The following is a 21,013-nucleotide window of genomic DNA, read 5'->3' as shown; positions in this document are numbered from 1 at the left end:
TAGATTTTTCATTATACACTTAAAAATATGAATTTTTGATGTTAGGGCTACTTTCCTTGCCCACTACCCAGCTGTTTCCTGTGCACAGTCCGTAGTGCTTGCTTTCCAGATTATGTATGATCAACCATGTAAGGCCGACACATTTTATTTTATAAATGCAAGAACAATTTCAATGGAATGAAATATGATAAACGATAGTTGGTTAGGATATATTCGAAAAGTGTCACTAGGCCTATCCATTAAACAAAATTGACAACCGTTACCCTGTATTCGGATATAATTGGTCAATTTGGAGTATCGCCAATTGTTTGTTTTGATCACTCAAGTCCTATTTTCCTTAAGATATTCAAAAAATAGGAACAACACTTATCGAGATGTTTGGATCAAACAAAATAGAAATATAAAAGGTTTGCCTCATAAAACTGGTGATATATATTTTTAGAACACGAACAAATTTAGGTAATTGCAGTAGTTGGGCTCAAGAGTGTGTTAGGTGAGATAAGACATAACCAATTGAAAGCCCCGTTTTATTTTCAACCAATTAGATTGTCTTTCACTTACTAGCGTTTAAAAACATGGCGGGGAAGCTAGCACAAAAGAGTGCGATCACGTTAAGAGGATCAACCGATATTGTTGCCGAGTTTTTCAGTAAGCTAAACGTTTTGTTTGATGACTTGCTAATTGGCATAATAATCCACATGCAGTTGATCACTGATACAGTCGCGAAAAAACATGACAACCTTGAAAATGCACTCAAATGTTGAGGCTCCGCTCCACTTGAAATTGAATATCTCGCGTTTTAAATGCTTGCATTGGAGTTTGATTGTAAGATGACATGTGGCTGGTGGGACTAAGTAATAACAATGATCCACTGATATTCTCCACATAATGTGACGCATGCCCCTGGTTGAAGCGCTGCAATTAATGTCATTTAATATATTGTTAGTTACAAGTGGCTAAGACTAAGACCACTTATATATCCACTTAGTGACTCGCGATTAAATTGCACTTCTAAGATGAAGTGGTGCTCGGTTTTAGAGATGTTCATACGGGGGAAATGATGATTGCGTGCAAAGGTGTATCTAGCTCTTCAGTGTTGTCACGTTCATATACCAGGAAATTTCAAGAAGTTTTGAAAAGTCAAAATTATGATCATTATTATCATCATCATCATATTCTCAAAGGCCTAATTCATCAGGGGTCTTACTGCTACTAAATCCCTTTATTCTCCATTCTTGGCATCCATTGTTAGAAACTGGGAATTTAACAATCTTTCTCTGAAGTATATCCTTTTCACTAGTTTTTAACAAGACTTACTTGTGATGCATATTATCATCTTCACACTAAGAATAAACACCGCTCTGTGCTCAATGAAAAAAAAAAATCTTACTGAGATTATGGATACACTGGGCAAAAGTGGAAACAATGATTAGGAAATATAAAAATAAATAAAAAATAACTAGCACATTTGAGGTAGGGCCTATAACAGTGTGAACAATTGCAAAAAAAAATGAATGGTACTATACGTAGGTCTTTTTTGTTATCCCCAGGTTATGGCATCAACAGTATATTGTACCAGAGAGGCATTTACCCACCAGAGACTTTCAGCAGATGTCAAAAGTATGGGCTCACTCTACTTGTCACAACAGATGACACACTCAAAAAATATTTAGCAGAGGTGCTAGCACAGATAAAAGGTAATGTGTATACTTGGGGGGGGGGGGGGTACAGTATTTCATTTAATTCAGTACTGGCAAGAGCTTTAATAGAGAGCAACAGGCAATTCTGCCTTTTTAAGTATACTTTTTATTATTCCACGGGTGAGTGTAGTCAACAGATGTATATCATCTGCCTGAAAATCTGATTACTATTATTATGGTATTGATATTGATACAAATGTGTCCATTCCAATAAATGAACTGGTATTTGACCTTGAACACTGCTTGTTCTTGTCAAAACTAAAATAAATATTCACAATCAATGAGATAGGATTTTGTCATAATTGATATGCATTACATTGTTTGTAGTTAATATTGCCTACTTGTTTTTTTAATGATACAGTTAATGTACAGTAGCCAAATATGAGGTTTAATCAATATTAGTGTCAATATTTCCATATTGATTTTTGTTTTTAAGGTGGCCAACTGCATTTGTATGTATTAAAGCTCTGCTATTTGTTTATATCATTTTGATTGTACTAGTATTTATCCTGTTTGAGCCTAACTAGTGGTCAGTTTTCAGAGAAATTCACAAGACAATTCACAATTTTTTTGTCTGTTTCAAAATTGAACATGATAGAGTCTTGGAATGTGAGGAGCATTGCAGTATATTCGTCAAAAAAAAAAAAAAAAAAAAAAAGGAAACAGAAAACTTGTTATCGCTATTTGATTGAATGATTTTTATTCTCTTGTACACGTATAATGCTCCTTGGCAGTAAGTTTTGAGGAAATTGCTTTGCTCTCAACCAGTTAAAATGTCCTGTAACTAAACTGCATGTCCTTCTCGTTTCAGAATGGCTTTACAGTATGACAGTCCAAAAGTTAGTGGTGGTCATCAAGAGTGTGGACACAGCGGAGGTGCTGGAGAGATGGCAGTTTGATATCGAATGTGACAAATCTGCCAAGGACCCTGGGTGGGTGAAATGGATATATCTTGGTTCACACTTTTGCTTTAGTATTTAACTCAGATGTTTTAATAGAACTATTCAAGATTTAAGAAGTATATGTCAGAGATATCAAATATCGTACTTTGATAATTTTTTGTTGATTTTACTAAGTGAGAAGATGTTATGAAATTATTTATAAAATATTTGTATAAAACATCAATATAGTAATTACAGTCATATTGATTTTTATATTAAAGGAAGGAAACTTTTTCTATAAATAAATTTGATTTTGTAAAAAAAAAAAGAGGATAGATTTTTGTACTGTAGAGTAATAGCAGTTTCCTTTTTTACAAGTGCAAAACCAAGAGAGAAATCTGAAGCTGATATCAACAAAGAAATAAGTGCAGTAATCCGTCAAATCACAGCCACAGTCACTTTCCTGCCACTGTTAGAGACTGCATGTAAGTACACCAACACCACACTCAAATGAATAAATTAGCTTTATGGAGATTCTTAAGGATAGAAAGTTTATATATATATATATATATATATATATATATATATATATATAGTAGGACTTAGTGTAACGGACCCCGAAGGCCAGTTGAAGCACTGAAAACTGAAAGAAGATATAATTTTGTATAACTTAGCTTGATGGATAGTTTTAAGCACAAAATGAAAATAAGATTTTTTTCCAAGTACAGTTTCATTATTAAATCCTTCTATAAAGAGAAATACTTCTTTCTTTTCTAGGTGTCTTTGACCTGTTAGTTTACACAGATAAAGACTTAGATGTACCTGACAGTTGGGGAGAGTCAGGTCCACAGTTTATTTCAAACTCAGAAGAAGTGAGACTGAGATCTTTTACAACCACAATACACAAAGTGGATGCAATGGTATGCTACAAGAAAGATGACTGACATTTGCATGGGTTCATTTTTATTGCTTGAAAATTGCTGCAGCAAGCAAACTTATGGTTGGATGCAGAGAAGATCTCGCCATGTGGAAGGGCAGACCTTAGATCTTGTTGCCTTACACTCTTTAAGACACTCATAATACTCAGAACAACAGCATATTATTGAAAATGGACTAATGAAGGACTGCCACAAACTGATCAAACTACATTCCAGTGACTTAAGGTCCCCCAGCTTATTTGATGCAGTGTAGGAGGAGGGGTGACATTTTGTTACCTTTTCATCTTCATCTTCCACAGTTATTTATGCAAAGAAGGTTATCATTATTTAGGTGATAATAATTTGTATTCTGAGAAATCTTGGGATAACATCATGTGTAATAAGCACACTCTCAGTGTTATCAAGAATATAATACATTCTTGGTGCTGTGTATATACGTAAGGCTTTATATTTAGAGAAGGCATAGAATAACAATCATGTTGATTGTGTCAATAAAAGTGAGTTGTAACTAAGTAGGAATCTGGTTTGCATTATGGAAATATTATCATTAACCCTGACAAATTGTTTTAATTTGGAACAGTAGTGCTTGGGCTACATTTTGAGTTGATGTGATGGCTTGACTGCATGAGGACTTTGCTGTCAATTACAATATCTAACTAGAGGAAGCCAAATGATCCCCCTTGTTATTGAAGTGTAGATGAGACGTGTACACTACAGTGGCTTCCTATGGTAATAACAAATACAAAATCATCTTCCCCACCTTACATAAATATTTAACACAACCAGTTACATATACATATGTGCCTTCAATAAAAGCAGCATCACAAACCATAATCCTTATGTAACCTGTGTAAACAGGGGACTCTAGAATGGCCAATCTTCACAATCTTCATGTTTTATTTGTCCAAGGTTAAAAAAGTAATCACAAACTGGACAGAAGTAATACATTACTTCAAATGTTTATGTGTAAAAAATACCCAACTTGACCTGCTCGTGAATCTGGCAGTGATTGAAATATTGCCAGTATAGAGATAAGGGCAGGCACTGTTATCAGTCCTTGTCTATCAGTGTTATATCCAAGTTGTGAAAAGAGTAGGGCAGATAACTGAACCTTGGGTACAGTTTTAATACTTACAATCGGTAATGGCATACCATGTACTTCTATGGGCATACTATGGGTGGTATTTCCAAACATAAACCCTCTTCCCAGTTTGTGTTGCAGAAAAAAAAATTCATCGAATGAGCCAAAAATTACGCGCGTGAAAAACTACAAGTGGCAAGGCTGGTTACATTCAGTAGCGACATTAATCAACATTCACGGACTGTCGCAAAACCTTTAAGGGGGGGGGGGGGGGGGTCAGTCGAGTTCCCAGTATAATGTTGGTCGAATAACCTGGCAGTAATAGATTTGTCACGGCTTATTTTAAAGCACCATGTGTATAATGGATCTAATTTATTACAACTATAACAGAAACCTCTGCTATGTCCAAGTTTAAAGTCCAAAGAGTCGAGTTGGTTCAGACCGAGACCCCAGGCTAACAGAAACGCTTTCATCCATATACAGTCGAGACTGGGAACGGGTGCCACCGTATACCAAAAACTTACCACAAGTCATGTATTGCTTACTTCAGTGACACTGACCACGCCAATGTCATCCTGTATCGTTACTGATGCTGGCTTCACATTATACTTACTCACAGCCAAGTACGTCGAGGTCCAGAGAACTCCCCAAACTGAGAAATTTGCCCATGGCCCTTGTAGTAGCCAAGGGTCAAAGCCCAGCGTTGAGGAGGCCCCCGGAAATCCGAACCAACCCCTAGCACCCGTAAGGTGATGGCGGGGCCGCTGCGGCACGAATCCCAGAAGCCAGGGTGAGTCCCAAAACAGGAATGTTTCAGGCGTGACGAAGTAAGCTACATGACTTGGGTGGGTATTTGGTTACACGACAACACCCACTTCCAGTCCGTCATTTTGAGGATGCTGGAGTGGGGAGAACCAACCCGACGTCTTCACCCGAGACGGTTGATCTTGGTGTCTGTAGTATCCAGGTACACACGGTGACTTATACTCCATCTACCTGGTGATGACGTCATTTAAGAGAGACGTGATTGGCTGTGTAGTATGGCTAAATATAGATTTGTCACGGGGTGTGCTGACACGAGCATATTTTATGTCGGCATTTTGCATCAGTCAGCGATATTATTTTCGTCGGGATACAATACACGGATAACTAATCATTTAATCTACGCCTATCATTATCTATATAGGCCACCTTTCATCCTCAATTTATCAATCCGATTTATATAATAATAATAATAATAATAATAATAATAATAATAATAATAATAAAATAATAATAATAATAATAATAATAATAATAATAATAACAGCTTCTGAGACAGAACATATCGTAGGCCTACAGTGGTCTTCTTTACAAAACACTTGGTTTGTCCAGTGGCCGTGAATGTAGGTTATCATTGGTTTATGAAAGTTTTTCATTCAACACCGACCATATTCTTAGTTCAGTTCTTTACAAAACACTTCTTAATCAAATGAAAAACAAATCAATACCCGAAAGCTGTTATTGCTTGTCTTATAGATCTCAGGTTTTTCCACTTGCGTTAGTTTGAATATGCTAGGCCTTTTCTTTTCATTTCCCTACATATCGGGGTCAATCATACCACTCTCGGTTATTTTCTTTTACTTTTAGATCCATTAATGTCTTTCCATCGGATTATTAATCTGTAAATTAATTGAGCCTCCAGTGAATCAAACGATATTCTAACGAATAGCTACAGTATTAAGGTGAGGGGAGGGAAACGTTAGCCTAATTGCTCTGCACCAGGACCTCTTGACAGACCGGACGAGCTAGCCTAGTGTTAATCTACGTGTCAGGCCCGTAGCCAGCAATTTCAAAAGGGGGGTTCTTTTTCTGAAAAAGTGGTCCTTTTCCATAAAAACTTTATGTAGGCTACCTAGATTAAATTTTACCCAGAGAGGACCTTTTCCCAGCAAAAGGGGTGGTTCTTTCGAACCCCCGAATCCCCCCGAACCCCCCTCCCTGGCTACGGGCCTACGTGTCCTTTTCTAATTTCTTGGGAGGGAGGTGGGGCCTGGATCCGCTATATCTTTCGGTTGCCCACCCTCCCTGGTTTCATCTCTTATTACGTCCAGCAAGTTTTTAAAAATTATCCAGCGAAAATTCAATGAAATTGTTACAATGCCGTTTACACGACCTGCATGTGGAATGACGTCACACTAACACTGTCACGTCGTGCGCGAGTAACGTATGCAACACTTTTGATGTCATTTCTTGCCAACTGCGTCGTTCTCAAGATGTCTTTCGCACATTTCGCCAAGGTATTCAATGATCCTGAAGTGGATCTTGAGGATGACGTATGGGCCAAAAAGACCGGTGCTCGCTGGGATAGAGAATTCCATCGTTTTATTAGAGATGTCACCGAATCTTCAGTCTTCAACTTCATAATCATGTTCACAATCGTTTGTAATGCCTTGTGTATGGCTTTGGAGACCGACATTTCTATTCGAGAGAGTGGCAAAGATTTGTTTCACATTCTAGACGAACTGTTTTTAGCGGTATATACTATAGAGTTTATAATGAAATTATATGCCGAGCCGAAAGGCTACTGGTTTAGTAGTTATAACTTATTTGATTTTGCTGTTTTGGTGATATCCTATGTCCAGATTATACTCGTGTTAATGAATGCAGGAGGCTCGGGCTTGGCGGCCTTACGTATACTTAGGGCGCTGAGAACTCTGCGAACACTGCGCACAGTATCTTTTATAAGAGGATTGCAGGTATTGTATGCTGGAATTTTATTATTTATTTTGTTAAATTTATTTATAATATATTTATAATGAATTAATTTATTATATTTAATTATGTAGTATAGATTTAGTTTTTCTGCATAAGGCATTTAATAGGTGATAGGCCTACTTAGCCTATCATGTTCAGAGAAAAGAACTTTTACAAGCGTATTCATTTCAATGTTGTTGCGTCTTGGTTCCTATAGCCATTTCCTGATTTTCTCTTTGCATCAAAAGGAATGAAAATTTGCTATTTGTTCTCTTTTCAACTTGTTAGGTTTTGGTAACAGCTCTTTTGGACACCATACGCAAATCTGTGTTGAACGTAGTCGGACTGCTGCTCCTTCTGATGTTCCTGTTTGGCATAATGGGGTACTATTTCTTTGGATACAAGGACGACGCAGACAAACAGAATTGGGGATCTCTGGACAAAGCCATGCTTACTCTTTTTAGCTACGTTACCGTAAGTGATCGTTTTCATCGCTCTCTCTCTCTCTTTTCCTGTGAACTCTAATATCCCCACTACGTGTGTATAATTACATAAGTAAAACTCATTTGAGAAATATGGCAAAATTGTATCTACTAGAAAAGATCGCACTCACAACAAGTCGTTATCATTATTTTGATCGTCTACATTCCAGGTTGACGGATGGACAGATATCCAGGAAAGTTTAGATAACTACAACATGGATGGCAGCAGAATTTACACCATCTTTTTTATTTTCCTAGGGCACTTCATTTTTTCTAATGTAATGATTGGCGTTATCATTATGAATATCAGTGAAGCGACTGAAAACTACGCGGTAGGTAAATGAAAGCGTGATCCTTGCTCTGTGTTTAGAGTTGTGTTTCTTCAAAGACACCCCATAGTATTAAAAAAATTGCATGCTGGTTTGATTACCAGCAGTAATAGATATGACACTATATGCATGGAAGAAATATCGGAAATTTCAAAGAAAAAAATGCGACCACTGAATTATTTGCATTATCATCTTCAACGACGCAGATTCCAGAAAAATTGCGATAATCTCCGTTTTGGTGGTAAAATAGAATTTATTATATTTTTTTGATATTTTTATTTTGAAATATGGATCTCATACGAGCAGTTATTATCCCCTTAATTGGCCTGATAGTTTTTATTTGACATAGTAATTAACAGTGTAATGAATTAAAGATTAATGAAATCTGAAGGATTCACATGAAAAAATCTTGATTAAAAACTTGCATTAGGCAGAGCAGCTTGCCGAGAGAGAGGCTGCCCTGAAGCACAAGAAAGAGTTCCTTTTACAACGTCAGCACAATGAAGTTAAACAAATGCTGGAGAAACAGGTAGTATAAAGTAGGAATAATATGAGATGAGGTTATCGTTTCTTTTACGTTTTCCTTTTTAATATTTTCTTTGGAAACATATTTCAGTCGTTTATGCAAACATAAGTTTTATACTGTATGTCTTGTGACAACTTATGTTAAAGTAGATGAGTAAAAAAGGAAATCTCTTTAGTATCATCACTTATGATTCTTATCCCCTTCTTCCATCAGCGAAGGGGTAAGTACTCAAATTTCCACGAAATGGTCCAAGAATTCGAAGATACACTACGTCATGACGATTTTGCAGTGGTCTCAGATATCTCTACAAATCTTATCTGGCTAGACACGTTACTCACGAGTCTCGATCATATGGACAACTCAATGTTCAGGTAAGAGCAACTATTTAGTTCCTGTAGTTTTTCATTGCGTTCCAACACATTTGAATTTTAGAAATGTCGCTAGAAAGTTTCCAAAATGCGGGATTATTTTCCGTACGTATTCTCTGTAAAATCCATAGGTTTTATTAATGCCCTATTCAACTTTGAATCCAGTTCATTTCCTCTTGTTTTCCAGGGTCCAGCAGCTTCACTTTGAACTGTGTGGTGCACTGTCGCAGATGTTAGATGAAAAACTTAGAGCGAAATACGGCACTTAGCCGGTAGTCATGTTTTGGAACAGTTTCATCGATGTGTCATTTGGAATGGACCCTTGTGCCACACAGTTAAAATAAAATAAATCACAGTAGAGGTCTCTTCTATTCCAGTAACTATGTTGTCTAGTTGTCGCGTATAGTTGTAAAAAGCGTGAAAAGACAAGTATACATCTACCAAATGGCACCTTTATTCAACTTTGCACCGCTGAAAACAATCTTTACAACACCTCTGTCGTCAAAAATACACTACACACTCTTTCCATTTGCTCTGATATCGTCTTTGATACAATCTGATTTTGATGCGTTGTACATTACATAATATCCATATATTCTTCTTACTTTCTGTATAACATGAAACAAAATATACAAAAATACATCACAACAATAGTGCCAATATAACGTATGGCATGATACCAGAAACTGTTTTAAAAGTATCCATATAATAGGAGCAGACCAACGACAAAACTGTCTCCTTCCGTGCATGGTTCGTCTTAAAACGGTTTTTGATTGCCCATTCTTGTTCAGGGCTTGTCATTATGACAAAATATATTAAAAAATTCTTTTAAACAAAGATAACTTTTTAAGAAGTACATTTTGCCATCCTATATATTAATGATGTCAAATAATCAGTTAAATAAAGAAAATATATAGTTTATTGAGTCCACTGTATGATAGCAGATATCATGTGCGTTTCACACTTAAAATATATTTGAAAGCAAACATTTTGGCAGTCTTGCAGTGAAAGCTCTAGTGATGCATATCTACACTAAAATGAACTTCAAGAATATAAATTGCATTGAGTATTGCGAGTCTGGTTTGAGTTCCTGGATCGAACAAATATGGTATGCATAGCCGCTGTGATTATTCCTTAGGATTGGTTGAACACGTTCGCCTTAATTCCTGTCCTCTTTCATGCAGCCATTTATTGCAAACTGAAAAGATTTTATAAAGATGAATACAGCTCAGTAAAAGCAAGGATGTATACAATGCCTTGGTACACGACAGCCATGTTTGATAGGCTTTACACGGAGGAGGCAAGATTTAATACAGTCAAAAAACAAGGAATTTAAAAAATACTATTTTAAAAACAAATCGTCGAACTAAGGCCGCATTCAGAACAGATGATCCGCGGACTAACTGACTGACCAGTTATTAGTCCAGTTAGTCCGCGGATCATCTGTTCTGAATGCGGCCGAAGCAACTTTTAAAAATGGTGTACATTTACCACCACGCGGGACGAAGAGCAATGATGATGATGACATTTACCACTACCTTGTGAATCACCTATGGTAGAAGTTAGTGCTTAGACTACATTCTAATAAGAATATGTTCACAGATACTGTGATATTTTGCCTACCATGACCGCAGATAAATAATATGCACTTTTTCCTAACGCACACAGTAGAGAAAAATGTAATGAATTGACTAGATACATATCTGTGAATATCTGATTTAAAAAAAAATCAATTAGTGGGCCTGGGGAGGGGGGGGGGGGGGGTAGTGAGTGATATTACAAAGCGCGTGCTGAGCTTACGTACCCCATTTGGCCCCAGACAGCACCGGACACGCGGCATGTCTTGTACGGTAGTCGCCAATACCACTCCGTCTGAGATTGTACCAGAATGCTGCAGATCCCTAAAATGTAATCAACAAATACATGTATGTTACTTTCCACAGTTTTATAATTGTAGTTCAAAATTGGTCCTTTCAATGACTGAGGTTTGATAAAATAAAAGTAATATTTTAATATATTGTGTCAGTTATTTTTACTATACATACATGTAGAAATATATAAATTGCATTTTAACTTTATTACTATAAAACTTTAACTTTGGTAAATTATTATACCGATATATGCATATGACTACAACGAAAGTGTAAGCGTTTTACAGTTCAAATACAATATGTTTGAGTCTAATTCACCATACACCACTAAATATTTGATTACAGAACTTATGCAACACTCGCACCTTTTTAGGGAAAACTTTAACTCCTAGTTTGGGAAATACTGTGGCGCCCCCTGCTTCCACGTCTGTCATCTTACGACAAAACAGAATGGTAAACATTATACAGTATATCACACATACAACGAACCTGATTTAATTCTTAATAGGACCCAGTATCCTCTTTTTAATGGGTCCTAGATTCTAACAACTGTTTGGCTGAACAATTTAACGTTAGAAAGACGTCACTATTATTCTCGACAACTGAGACCAAAAAGACAAAAAGCTTATCTGACATAGGCACGGGTATGTCGACTGATAGAGTAACAGCATCGGTTACTTCCAGTGCAATTACTTACATAAAACAGAACTGTGGCTATTCTATTTCCTATAGCATCACTAAAAGCGTGGGTTTCTCTCCTCTGGAAAAAAAAGTGGCTTGTCTTAAAACACTACGTAAATGTATAATCCAATAACTTTTAACAGTAAAATAGGTGAATCAGTGTCTCTTGTATAATGATAGTAAACAGGCTATATATTAAAATCCCTTTAATGCTATTTTGAAGCCCTATACGTCACATAAGTAAAAACAATGATGTCTTTACAAGCTACATGCATGTACTTTTTTCACTAATATTAAACTAGGTATTTGTAAATACCCCTCAGATTAGCGAAGTTGATGAGAAAACAATAGACTAAAACACTTGATTTATTTCAAAGTTAATCTTGTATTTTTAAAACTTACCCGGGCAAAATCAAAATGTGGCTCATATTGTCCACCCATCCCGTAATTAGCTACCTAGGTAGTTAGAGAAGAAAAAAAACATAACACATTCTATTGGTGAAAAATTATTCTACACACACTGGACAATAGAAGTGTCACCCCTACTGAACCGATACTTTGAGGGAGATAAATGATTGCGGAATGATATGCTTCTGGTATCCATTTATTAACATCAAATTTCACAAAAAAAATGGTTCTGACTGAACAATTCAACTGTATCGATATTCTGACATTGCTTATATTTCACCTCTTCAGGTTAATAACTTTGATTACTCTGATTCAAGGGGTGACACTTCTATTGTCCAGTGTGTGTAGAACATTTTTCTAGTTTACCAATGTCAGCAAATAAGGTAAAAAAAATATATAACATTTTTTTAATGTGGCAAATTTAGTTGAATGGAGAACTAGCAAGGCGCCACACCTGTAGTCCTTCAGCCGTGGACATATCTAATCCAGTGATGTCTGCGATTCTTTGACTGATTACTTCCACTACGGGGTCGATGTCGCTGTCCAAGAAAACGCTAGAACAGAGAAATTTATAAGAATTTTCATACTCACGGCAATTTTTAACAATTAGTAACACATCGAAGAAGTCTCGTTGTGTACTTGTACTGTCCTCTCATTGAATTGAAGTATTTCACTAAAATAATGATGATCTAACTCACTGCCCACAAAAGTAGGGCCATACTCTAGTAAGCTTGAGCACACTGGTTACATTATATATAAACGAGTTTGATTTCTACTGTAGCATCTCCTGAGGCTCTAACAATTTCGCTTAAACTTTTGCGCCACACAATTTCCAAAACACAAGACGTCGAAGACACTGACCTTTTGCTAACTCGGTATTCCGCGAATTCAAGTTTTCCTGTCACCGGATTGTGAACGGTCGCGCGGTTTAACTGAAATAAATGAATACGAGCATTCATCTAGACAACTGTTAGTTTTTTCTTTTTTCGAGCATGATAATGTCTCTCTTGGCGAGCAATGCGATGTGCGCTGTTATAGGTGTAGGCTACTATACGCGGTTCCAGATGTTCCAAAGTCATATTATATAGATCTTAATACCCTGCAAAGCTACTTATCTTTCCCAATTCGCCTTAGAAATGATAAAACCCATCAAATAAAAGTACCAGATCCAGACATTTCTTTCTAAAATGTCAGGAAGAATATGGTGGTATTATTTTTTGTCAAGGGGGAAAAATCCCGGATAGGAAACTGTTAATACTTTAAATACAAACCATATCACATTTAAGCAAAATGTTAGCCTCTCTTACTACGTACCCGAGGCGTAGCGAGCTCTTTCACTTTCTTCATTTCGACTTCGGACAGCACATCGTGCCACATGACTATCTTAGGGCTGTGATACAATACTTCAACTTTGAATGGTCTTAACAGCAGATTAGGGCTCTTGTTGGTTTCATAACTGCAAGTAAGTTTGTGGGTCCGTTTTGGTGTCTAATCATGAAACGGTAAAAAAGATGCGTTATCTCACATATCAGGTTTTAGAGGTTGCTTTAAAATAATAATAATAATAATAATAATAATAATAATATTAATAATAATAATATACACAATTAAATGTCTTCAAGATGTAAGGTGTCAACGACATTTCAAATGAAGAGGATAATTATACAAATAGCTGAACCTACTTTGAAAGGTTTAATACTATCTCCTCGGCATAGTTTTTCATAATTTTCATATTCTTCATCCCTTACTCCCCTATGTGGCCTTTTATTTTCAATCGTCATCGGCTTGTCAGATTCCTCAAGATTTGATAGAAAATATCTTTTATTCTGTAATGCTCTTTCGTTCTCGGGGTCTGTTAAAAATAAAGGGAATAACTGTGAACTTAGATTGAATAAGTCACTTGATCTATTGGTGACGCCATGTAGTCACTAGTTGGAAATGTTTGTATTTTAGGCCATTAATTATTGTCTCACAAATATCATAAATGAAAATTCGTATTTCAATTAAAGTATTAGTTCAGTGGCATTAATATTTTGTTTATATAGCGCTTACTTGCTATTTGAGCACTTACCTATCTGCAGCATCTCATTTGCAAGAAGAAGCGCGTGTCTCACGTTTCCTTGCTAAAAACCAAAACAGACCAACCTTAAAATTCCGAAATATGCTTTCATTTTTCCCACTTTATGAGCTGAAATATTGTAAGACATTAGCAAACTTCGTTGGACTGTGTATGTCTCGGATGATGCTGGGGGAAAAGGTTAGATTTTGAGTTACTATTTGGTTGCAAGAGTTTACGTTATCTTTGACCCTCCTCTCTCTCTCTCTCTCTCTCTCTCTCTCACACACACACACACACACACACACACACACACACACAAAGTGAGAGATAAAATCACAATAGAGAGAGAGAGAGAGAGAGAGAGAGAGATTCCCCCTTTAAAAAACATACAGACTTAGAAACATTCAAATAGGATGTCTGTTTCTCTAGTCGACTGAAAGCACACAAATCCCCTTACCTTGAAAGTTGCGAACGTTAAGTAATCTAATATGGTTATCCGGTCTATGGGGGAGTCAGGCTCAAATGGCAGTCTATTGAGCGCCTCCTGCATCCACAGAAGTGTGTGGTAGTAATCAGATTGGTTATATGCGTATTTCCCAAAGTAAAAACAGTCAAAGGCTGAAATGAGAAGTTCACCGGTATATTGACTGCAAAACATTTTGGACATAAACTTTGACCGACTATCAGATGTGTTGTAGGTATTTGTTGCTGCATATGAATAATCAAGTATTTGTCGAGGCAAATGTGTTAAGCACGGGAGTTGGAATGAATCATAGCATTATGTTATTAATTTTGCAATTGCTATGCAATTACGCAAACTGCTTTCAAAATTTGGCATTGCAGAATAAAATTGAATGTTACCCAACAAAATATGTCCCGTAAGCCTCACGACCATTGATATTTCCTGTGGATTTTCCTGTGCATCCACTTATTTGATTACATATATCTGATAAATGAGTGTAAAGAAAAACTTTATCAAAGATCCTATCCAAATTAATAATGTCGTTAAAATATCATAAGTATATTCATACCAGATAGACCCGGCGATCTCTTCACTCCCTGCAGTATTCCACTGGCAATTTCGGATGTGTTGAGATTGTATGTGTCTTGTAACCTCATCAGAGCTGCCGCTGCCCCTTGTAAATCTATCAACTGAGGTAAAAATCCCTTGTTTCTGATCTCTTCGAAATTTGCCAAAAGATCTGTGCAAAGAAATATTAAATAAAAAAAATTATAATAAATATTGCGTAATTAAATATTAGGTATTCTGATCACATTTACAGGACACGTGGAAAAGGTGGATTCGTATTATAGACTTCACGTTAATGGCTGCACCTAATGTGTTACACATTCGAGACTATTCTCAGGTTTAATCTAGAGTAGGAATCCATCTAAAATTAACAAATAAATGATAAAATCCATTCAGCTGATAAATATTAAAAATGTACCTCAGAAATTGGGTCATGCACAACATTTTAATTAAAATACTCTATCTACACTACCAGTCATGATTGTGGCAGTTTGTCTGGCTCTAGGGGCCTTTCTTGAAATATCATCAGGAAAGCAATAAAGGGGAACCCAGGGAGTGTGTGTAGGGCATACCATAGCTGTGGTCCTCTCGCAGTAGATGACTGAGGTCTGCCCAGTCTGTCGTAAAGCGTTTCATAAACAAGTACGCGTTGATGGGATTCCCCATGAAACTTTCACTGTTCGCCAACGCTGCTTTGCTGTGTTGTTCATATTCTTCGGCAGCTCTGAAACCATTCATGATAATGCCAAAAAAAACTGATTTAATTTCGGCTACTTCCTACTATTTCGTCCCATTGCATTTATGTGAACCTATTACGCAACACCACATTGCTTTTTAGGCAAATACGTCATGCTTAGACTTAGACGGATAAATATAGTGTATCGGAAACCTACTAATGTATAGCCGCCACGTAGGCAATGCTATCGCGTACGTTACCTTTCCAACTTTTCCAGCCGCACTTTTTCTTGTTTTATATAATCTTTGATGTCTTTCGCCAGAGATTGCTCAGCTTGCAGTGAACGCTCGAGATGAGCGAAGGATGAGTAGACCTCGGCTTGTATTCTGACAATATTTATTACAGCGAGAGCAACGGCCAACGTAAGCATGGCTGCAGTCATGGCGACGTAGGGTTAAGTTTCAGCGAGCAAGAGTAGCAACAGTTGCCGACCTGAATGACCTCGGCGGTTTAATTTGTGCCCAGAAACTAACGTGGAAAAAATTCTAGACACCACGTCACTATAATTTGGTCCAGAAATTTCTTTAGTGTGAATAGGCCTTTGTTTACTTTGAGGTGATGACCCAGTAATGATTTGACGCGTGGCTTCCACCGTAGCATTAACACAACCCGTTTGCTATGGTACGTTAAGTGTTAAATATATAGCTATGTTTTATCGCACATTTATTTTATTATAATCCCAGCAACAAACCTCGTCTAAATATGCTGAATACCACTATTTTTTCATAAGAGTATTCAGTCTTGGGTCAGACTAGCATTGCATGCTAAAAATCATTATCTGTATCTTTAGTGTGTGCTGAAACAAGAGCCGTGTAAAACAATCACGTCTTATTATTATATATAAAGCTGACACGATCTAGGCTCGGTTTGGTATCTCGATAAAACAAATGTCATGGTTCTAAGTACAAAATTATATTTCACTCTCGCTCTTGCTGATTTTTTTTTTTACCAAGATTAATTCTTTTTGTATTAGTGCCCAGATGAGTAAACCAAATTAAAAGTAGATCACTAGGGTTAGCGGCAGGCCCGTAGCCAGGGGGGTTCGGGGGGTTCTAAAGAATCGCCCCTTTTGTCAGGAAAAGGTCCATTTTGGGTAAAATTTGATCTAGGTACACATAAGTGTCATAGTAAAAGGTCCACTTTTTCAGAAAAAAAACTTTTGAATTTGCTGGCTACGGGCCTGTTAAGCGGATGCAAAATTCTAAAAGAAAATTATAGTGGGGACTACTTTCGTTATTCTTAAACAAAATTCTTCAGTTTGTAGTGAAAATCTCTCTTCGGTTTTTAACGCGAATGGAGATCATCCGAGATAGCCTATAAGTAAAACGAGGTTTTCTGCACTGCGCGACCTCTTGCGACGCTAGAAAAACTGGGAGAACCTGCATAAGGTGGGGTAAACTTTTTTTTTACTTTTTTCTTAGAAAGTATTCAAAAGTGACAGGCAAATGGGTGAATTTCGACTGTTATGCATGAGAATGGAAATCTTCCAAACTTTAATTAAGAAAAGCCAAACAAAAATATCAGTGGGTAACTACTGTCAACTTTTATTCGTTCCTTCACCGAACTCGCTAGTCTGCCATTATTTCTTATCCCACATTCCTCAAAATTTCGTAAAACTTTCGCTTGCTTTTACGGTAAGCCGCTGACTATCTTGGGTGATTCCCTTTCTAGCTTTGTAACATTCACAATAGGGTAGTTGAGCAAGGTGTCTTACATGTATGTACATTCTCAACTGTAGCACTGCAAGAGCCCTACATTGCGTTATTCGCTGTGTTGGTTTGACGCAAAAGAATCATGCGCGATAGTTAACGTCTTCCTTGAGTAAGATCGACCGATTAAGCACAAAAGGGTACTATTAGCATTTTGAAAACTGTATTGTAACTGAAAAATTAACAACTGTACAGTTCCTGTAACAAATATTTGAGATATTCCCGGACAAAAGATAGATCAAAATTACTAAGGCAACATATTCATTCGTCCATTGTGAGATCATAATTTAGAAAGGAAAATTTAAATATAATTGCTGACTTTTCAATCAAGTTGCCATTCATTCCTTCGGGTGTCTTGCAGTCGTGAATCTTGCAGTCGTTATATAATTTTAAGAGCGCATCGAATCTGTTATTTATCCAAACCTCTTGATTTGAAAATCGGAGTATTATGAATTCAGCTTTAAATAAGTATTCATAGAAGTATTCAGACAAGCATACATGTACATCCTTCTTTAATTTCTTTCTTTTTTTTTCTATTTCACATAATTTCTTATTTTCGATTTTTTAGCGTCTCCTCTACTTCTTTCTTTATCTTCTTCTTTATTTTCAAAAATCTGCAGCTTGGGGTTATCTTCATTTCTTTTTAATTCAATTATTCATTGAATCTTAATACATCGATATCATATTTCATCCCCCGCCATCTGCAAATGTCTTCTAAGATGAAATCCATGAAAATATGAACCACATCAAGCGACTTCTGCACAAATACTTCATCTAAATCTTTTTTCATAAGTTAAGGATTGAAACCTTAGAGGGCGGATAAAGATGCCTCCGTCTTATATGTCTATTCTTATTCAAGTGGCATATTATAAGTTTTCTAGAAGTAAACCCCCGTTTTCCATAACGCTGAGAAGGCAGCGAAGCTTATCTCGCGCGCCCCTGCTGTCGCGAGCGGCACGAGCCGCCGATGCCATTAAGGTGTCACTTTCAATCTCCTTATGCGAGGGAGGTCGGGCGAGAAAAGACCGGGATGCAACAATGCAACCATGGCTTTCAGTCTTCTTTTAAAACACAGGTAAATGGCAAATCGTTTGTAAGTAATCCTACAGAAGACCAGTGAAGTGATCGTGATTTGATACCGCGGTTTAGATACGGGCTTTTTTCTTCTGACACATGCCTGATTACCTTGGCACTGTCAAGCGATGGAGCACGACTTGCAAGAGGTGCCCTAAGCCACTCGATCCCTGATCGCTGAACGAGAGTTACCGACCCGAATCTAACACTTTTTATTAGCCTTTCAATAATGCGGCTAACCTATCCTGACAATATAATTCAAGTGGAGCAGGGATTTGCAAGCTCTTGCGCTTAGCTAATGAACAAAAAAATAACGCACTTTTCTCCCGTTTGCTGCCGTCTTCGTAAAAGCTGGAACCACGGAAAACATGTAATTTTTCTTTTAATGCCCATTTTCATTTTGGTGTCGTGTTTCTTTTTTGCATGAAACCTATCTAAGTTTAAAACAGCGGGGTTTCGGGCCTCACCGCCGTCGGCAACTCTAGTCCTACGAGGCAAGATTGTCGACCCGTCAAAAACGGTATAATCATCTGACACTAAAATCGACCCTAACTGCGATCACCTGTATGTAATGAATGTGATTTTCTTCAAATGACTTTGGAAAACCTATCAAATGGTTCCTTGGTCCAACGCCCAAACGAGCGATCCAGCTGAAAGATTTCGCAATATTATTTGGTCGACACATTCAAAGTTTAGTAGGGCGAAAGCTGAGAGCACTTATTTTAAATACGTTGCGGAAAGTTCACCTAATTTTCGAACCGACGTCGACTTGATCGGTCGTTCAATGGGAGAAAATAAGTTCTCGTGCCGAGAAAGTGTGGTAAAGTGGAGTAACTATGCCTATCACTTTTGATACTTAATGTAGATAATAAGCAATGGTCACGTCAACAAAAGTTGCAATTTCATTGTTTGAAAAGGGAATTTTTGACACGCGACAAAATTTTTGCGGCCGTCAGCCGTCACTTTAGATTCATAATAGATAATAACGCCATGAAAACCATGGTTGATTAATCGCCAGTGAAGTAATACACTACTTCACCGCAGAACAAAATCAATTGAGGAAGTCGGTGTCAACACAGGAAAACTGGAATAATTGCTGTTGAAAAATCCAATTTTATGTTGCCTGTACCCACTGTTCCTCCTTTCATTAATTAATTAATTCTTCCTATTAGTTTGTCATTAAGCCTCGCGCCTCTCACTGCTCAGCATTCTTAAGGTAGGTAATTAATTTGCTGCATTATCAAATTAGGGTCAGGTGTACAGAGGAGATCCAGGTGAAGCGATACAACAGCAAGCTGCACTGGAGAGTAACCTTTACCGTTATACCAGCATCCTATTCTCTTTATACTTTGCAAATGTTTGCCCCCAAGCTCTGAAATATATTCTTGTCAAATTACAAGATCATTCGTCGTTGACAATAATAGACTGAGTTTTTTACCTAACGTGTAATTACCCGCGTGGGTCTATTTTCTTTAGTTCAATTTTGATCAGTTTTCACGTGTTTGTTCGATTCTTTTTCTTCAATGTTTCTGATTACCCTGCCTCGAAGGTTGGAAAAAAGTTGCAGGAATAATTAGGGTCTTCTTGGTAATTTTCTCTGTTTCATTCACCTGCCTTGCGTGGCTCGAAGGGGAAGGCGACGACCGGCTTCAGTGACACAAGAAGACACACGGCTCGTGCCTTGATAAAAGAAAGCCCATCTTCACGTAAAGGTCCTATCATACACATACCTTGAGGGCTATTTGTTCTGAGGATAATACGGTGATTAAAATGAATTGCCTTCACGAAACAGGCAGGGACTATATGCGTGTGTTACGCGGGATTGGACGGAACTGTATTTAGCATAACAATTGGCAAGCTGTGGGGCCCCTAACGGTTTGGAAAGTCTCAACTCCTGAGATTACACTCCTTTGGAGGATTTCAAAGTTTAAAAGCGCAACTGGATCATTGCCCCTTATCCAAGTATGTGACTATTTGCTTATCATTCCGGACCGCACACCGTTTGGCGTGGTCCACACGTGGCCTTTTCTGAAGTGGCCAGTTGTGTGTTATTCAATTTTCGTGTATATGACAAAATATGTGATGATCTAAATGCCAAGATTCAAAGTAAAGAATGCTTACTCTTAAACATGGAACCGTGTGTGAAATGTAAGCGATCATAACAGTGTAATCAGTTACTAACCAATCATAATTTATACCAAAAAATAGTGAAAATAACAAAAACATATTTTGAACAAACATATCGTTTGATATCTTGAAATTAGTGACTGAAAAGTGCATCATACTGATAATCAGTTTCTCTTTTGTTTTGTTATCCATGTTATTTCAGTATGGTTGTATGTTTAAGTAACGAAAAGATCATACGAATAAAACCATTGAACATGTTATGCATGCTAAGAACTGC

The 21,013-nt window shown here is 37.1% G+C and overlaps 3 protein-coding genes across 3 annotated transcripts; 2 read left to right on the top strand and 1 right to left on the bottom strand.

Moving 5' to 3' along the window:
* The first annotated feature begins 511 nt into the window (after positions 1–511).
* Positions 512–4,031, top strand: LOC106168217 (mitotic spindle assembly checkpoint protein MAD2A). Its single transcript, XM_013547189.2, has 5 exons — positions 512–648; positions 1,551–1,697; positions 2,512–2,632; positions 2,960–3,066; positions 3,359–4,031. The coding sequence occupies exons 1-5, from the start codon at positions 576–578 to the stop codon at positions 3,523–3,525; spliced, it is 615 nt and encodes a 204-aa protein (XP_013402643.1). The 5' UTR covers positions 512–575; the 3' UTR covers positions 3,526–4,031.
* A 2,540-nt stretch (positions 4,032–6,571) lies between these two features.
* Positions 6,572–9,374, top strand: LOC106168223 (cation channel sperm-associated protein 3-like). Its single transcript, XM_013547194.2, has 6 exons — positions 6,572–7,338; positions 7,625–7,810; positions 7,989–8,150; positions 8,578–8,676; positions 8,887–9,044; positions 9,229–9,374. The coding sequence occupies exons 1-6, from the start codon at positions 6,760–6,762 to the stop codon at positions 9,308–9,310; spliced, it is 1,266 nt and encodes a 421-aa protein (XP_013402648.2). The 5' UTR covers positions 6,572–6,759; the 3' UTR covers positions 9,311–9,374.
* A 99-nt stretch (positions 9,375–9,473) lies between these two features.
* LOC106168226 (prolyl 4-hydroxylase subunit alpha-1) lies at positions 9,474–16,280 on the bottom strand. The gene is made up of 14 exons (XM_013547198.2): positions 16,027–16,280; positions 15,663–15,814; positions 15,092–15,262; positions 14,518–14,678; positions 14,073–14,124; positions 13,684–13,853; positions 13,316–13,489; positions 12,863–12,933; positions 12,456–12,555; positions 11,996–12,049; positions 11,610–11,672; positions 11,278–11,346; positions 10,846–10,942; positions 9,474–10,239 (listed from the first exon to the last, which is right to left on the bottom strand). Exons 1-14 carry the CDS (start codon positions 16,206–16,208, stop codon positions 10,169–10,171), a joined length of 1,587 nt encoding a protein of 528 aa, XP_013402652.2. The 5' UTR covers positions 16,209–16,280; the 3' UTR covers positions 9,474–10,168.
* Between the last annotated feature and the right edge of the window lie 4,733 nt (positions 16,281–21,013).

Source organism: Lingula anatina, chromosome 2 (assembly GCF_051362555.1).
Source record: "Lingula anatina isolate TDL-2025a chromosome 2, LinAna3.0, whole genome shotgun sequence".
Taxonomy (NCBI): Eukaryota; Metazoa; Brachiopoda; class Lingulata; order Lingulida; family Lingulidae; genus Lingula; species Lingula anatina.
This window is presented reverse-complemented; position numbering and strand designations above follow the sequence as displayed.

What these genes read in the sequence shown, in the direction of transcription:
- LOC106168217 (XM_013547189.2), top strand. Translation starts at nt 576, where the DNA reads ATGGCGGGGAAGCTAGCACAAAAGAGTGCGATCACGTTAAGAGGATCA. An exon ending in TATTGTTGCCGAGTTTTTCA is followed by an intron (nt 649 to 1,550) that starts GTAAGCTAAACG and finishes TGTTATCCCCAG; the next exon opens with GTTATGGCATCAACAGTATA. An exon ending in GGTGCTAGCACAGATAAAAG is followed by an intron (nt 1,698 to 2,511) that starts GTAATGTGTATA and finishes TTCTCGTTTCAG; the next exon opens with AATGGCTTTACAGTATGACA.
- LOC106168223 (XM_013547194.2), top strand. Translation starts at nt 6,760, where the DNA reads ATGTGGAATGACGTCACACTAACACTGTCACGTCGTGCGCGAGTAACG. An exon ending in CTTTTATAAGAGGATTGCAG is followed by an intron (nt 7,339 to 7,624) that starts GTATTGTATGCT and finishes TCAACTTGTTAG; the next exon opens with GTTTTGGTAACAGCTCTTTT. An exon ending in AACAAATGCTGGAGAAACAG is followed by an intron (nt 8,677 to 8,886) that starts GTAGTATAAAGT and finishes TTCTTCCATCAG; the next exon opens with CGAAGGGGTAAGTACTCAAA.
- LOC106168226 (XM_013547198.2), bottom strand. Translation starts at nt 16,208, where the DNA reads ATGACTGCAGCCATGCTTACGTTGGCCGTTGCTCTCGCTGTAATAAAT. An exon ending in TAGCCACAGTTCTGTTTTAT is followed by an intron (nt 11,347 to 11,609) that starts GTAAGTAATTGC and finishes TTTTGTCGTAAG; the next exon opens with ATGACAGACGTGGAAGCAGG. An exon ending in TTAAAGTTTTCCCTAAAAAG is followed by an intron (nt 10,943 to 11,277) that starts GTGCGAGTGTTG and finishes ATTACATTTTAG; the next exon opens with GGATCTGCAGCATTCTGGTA.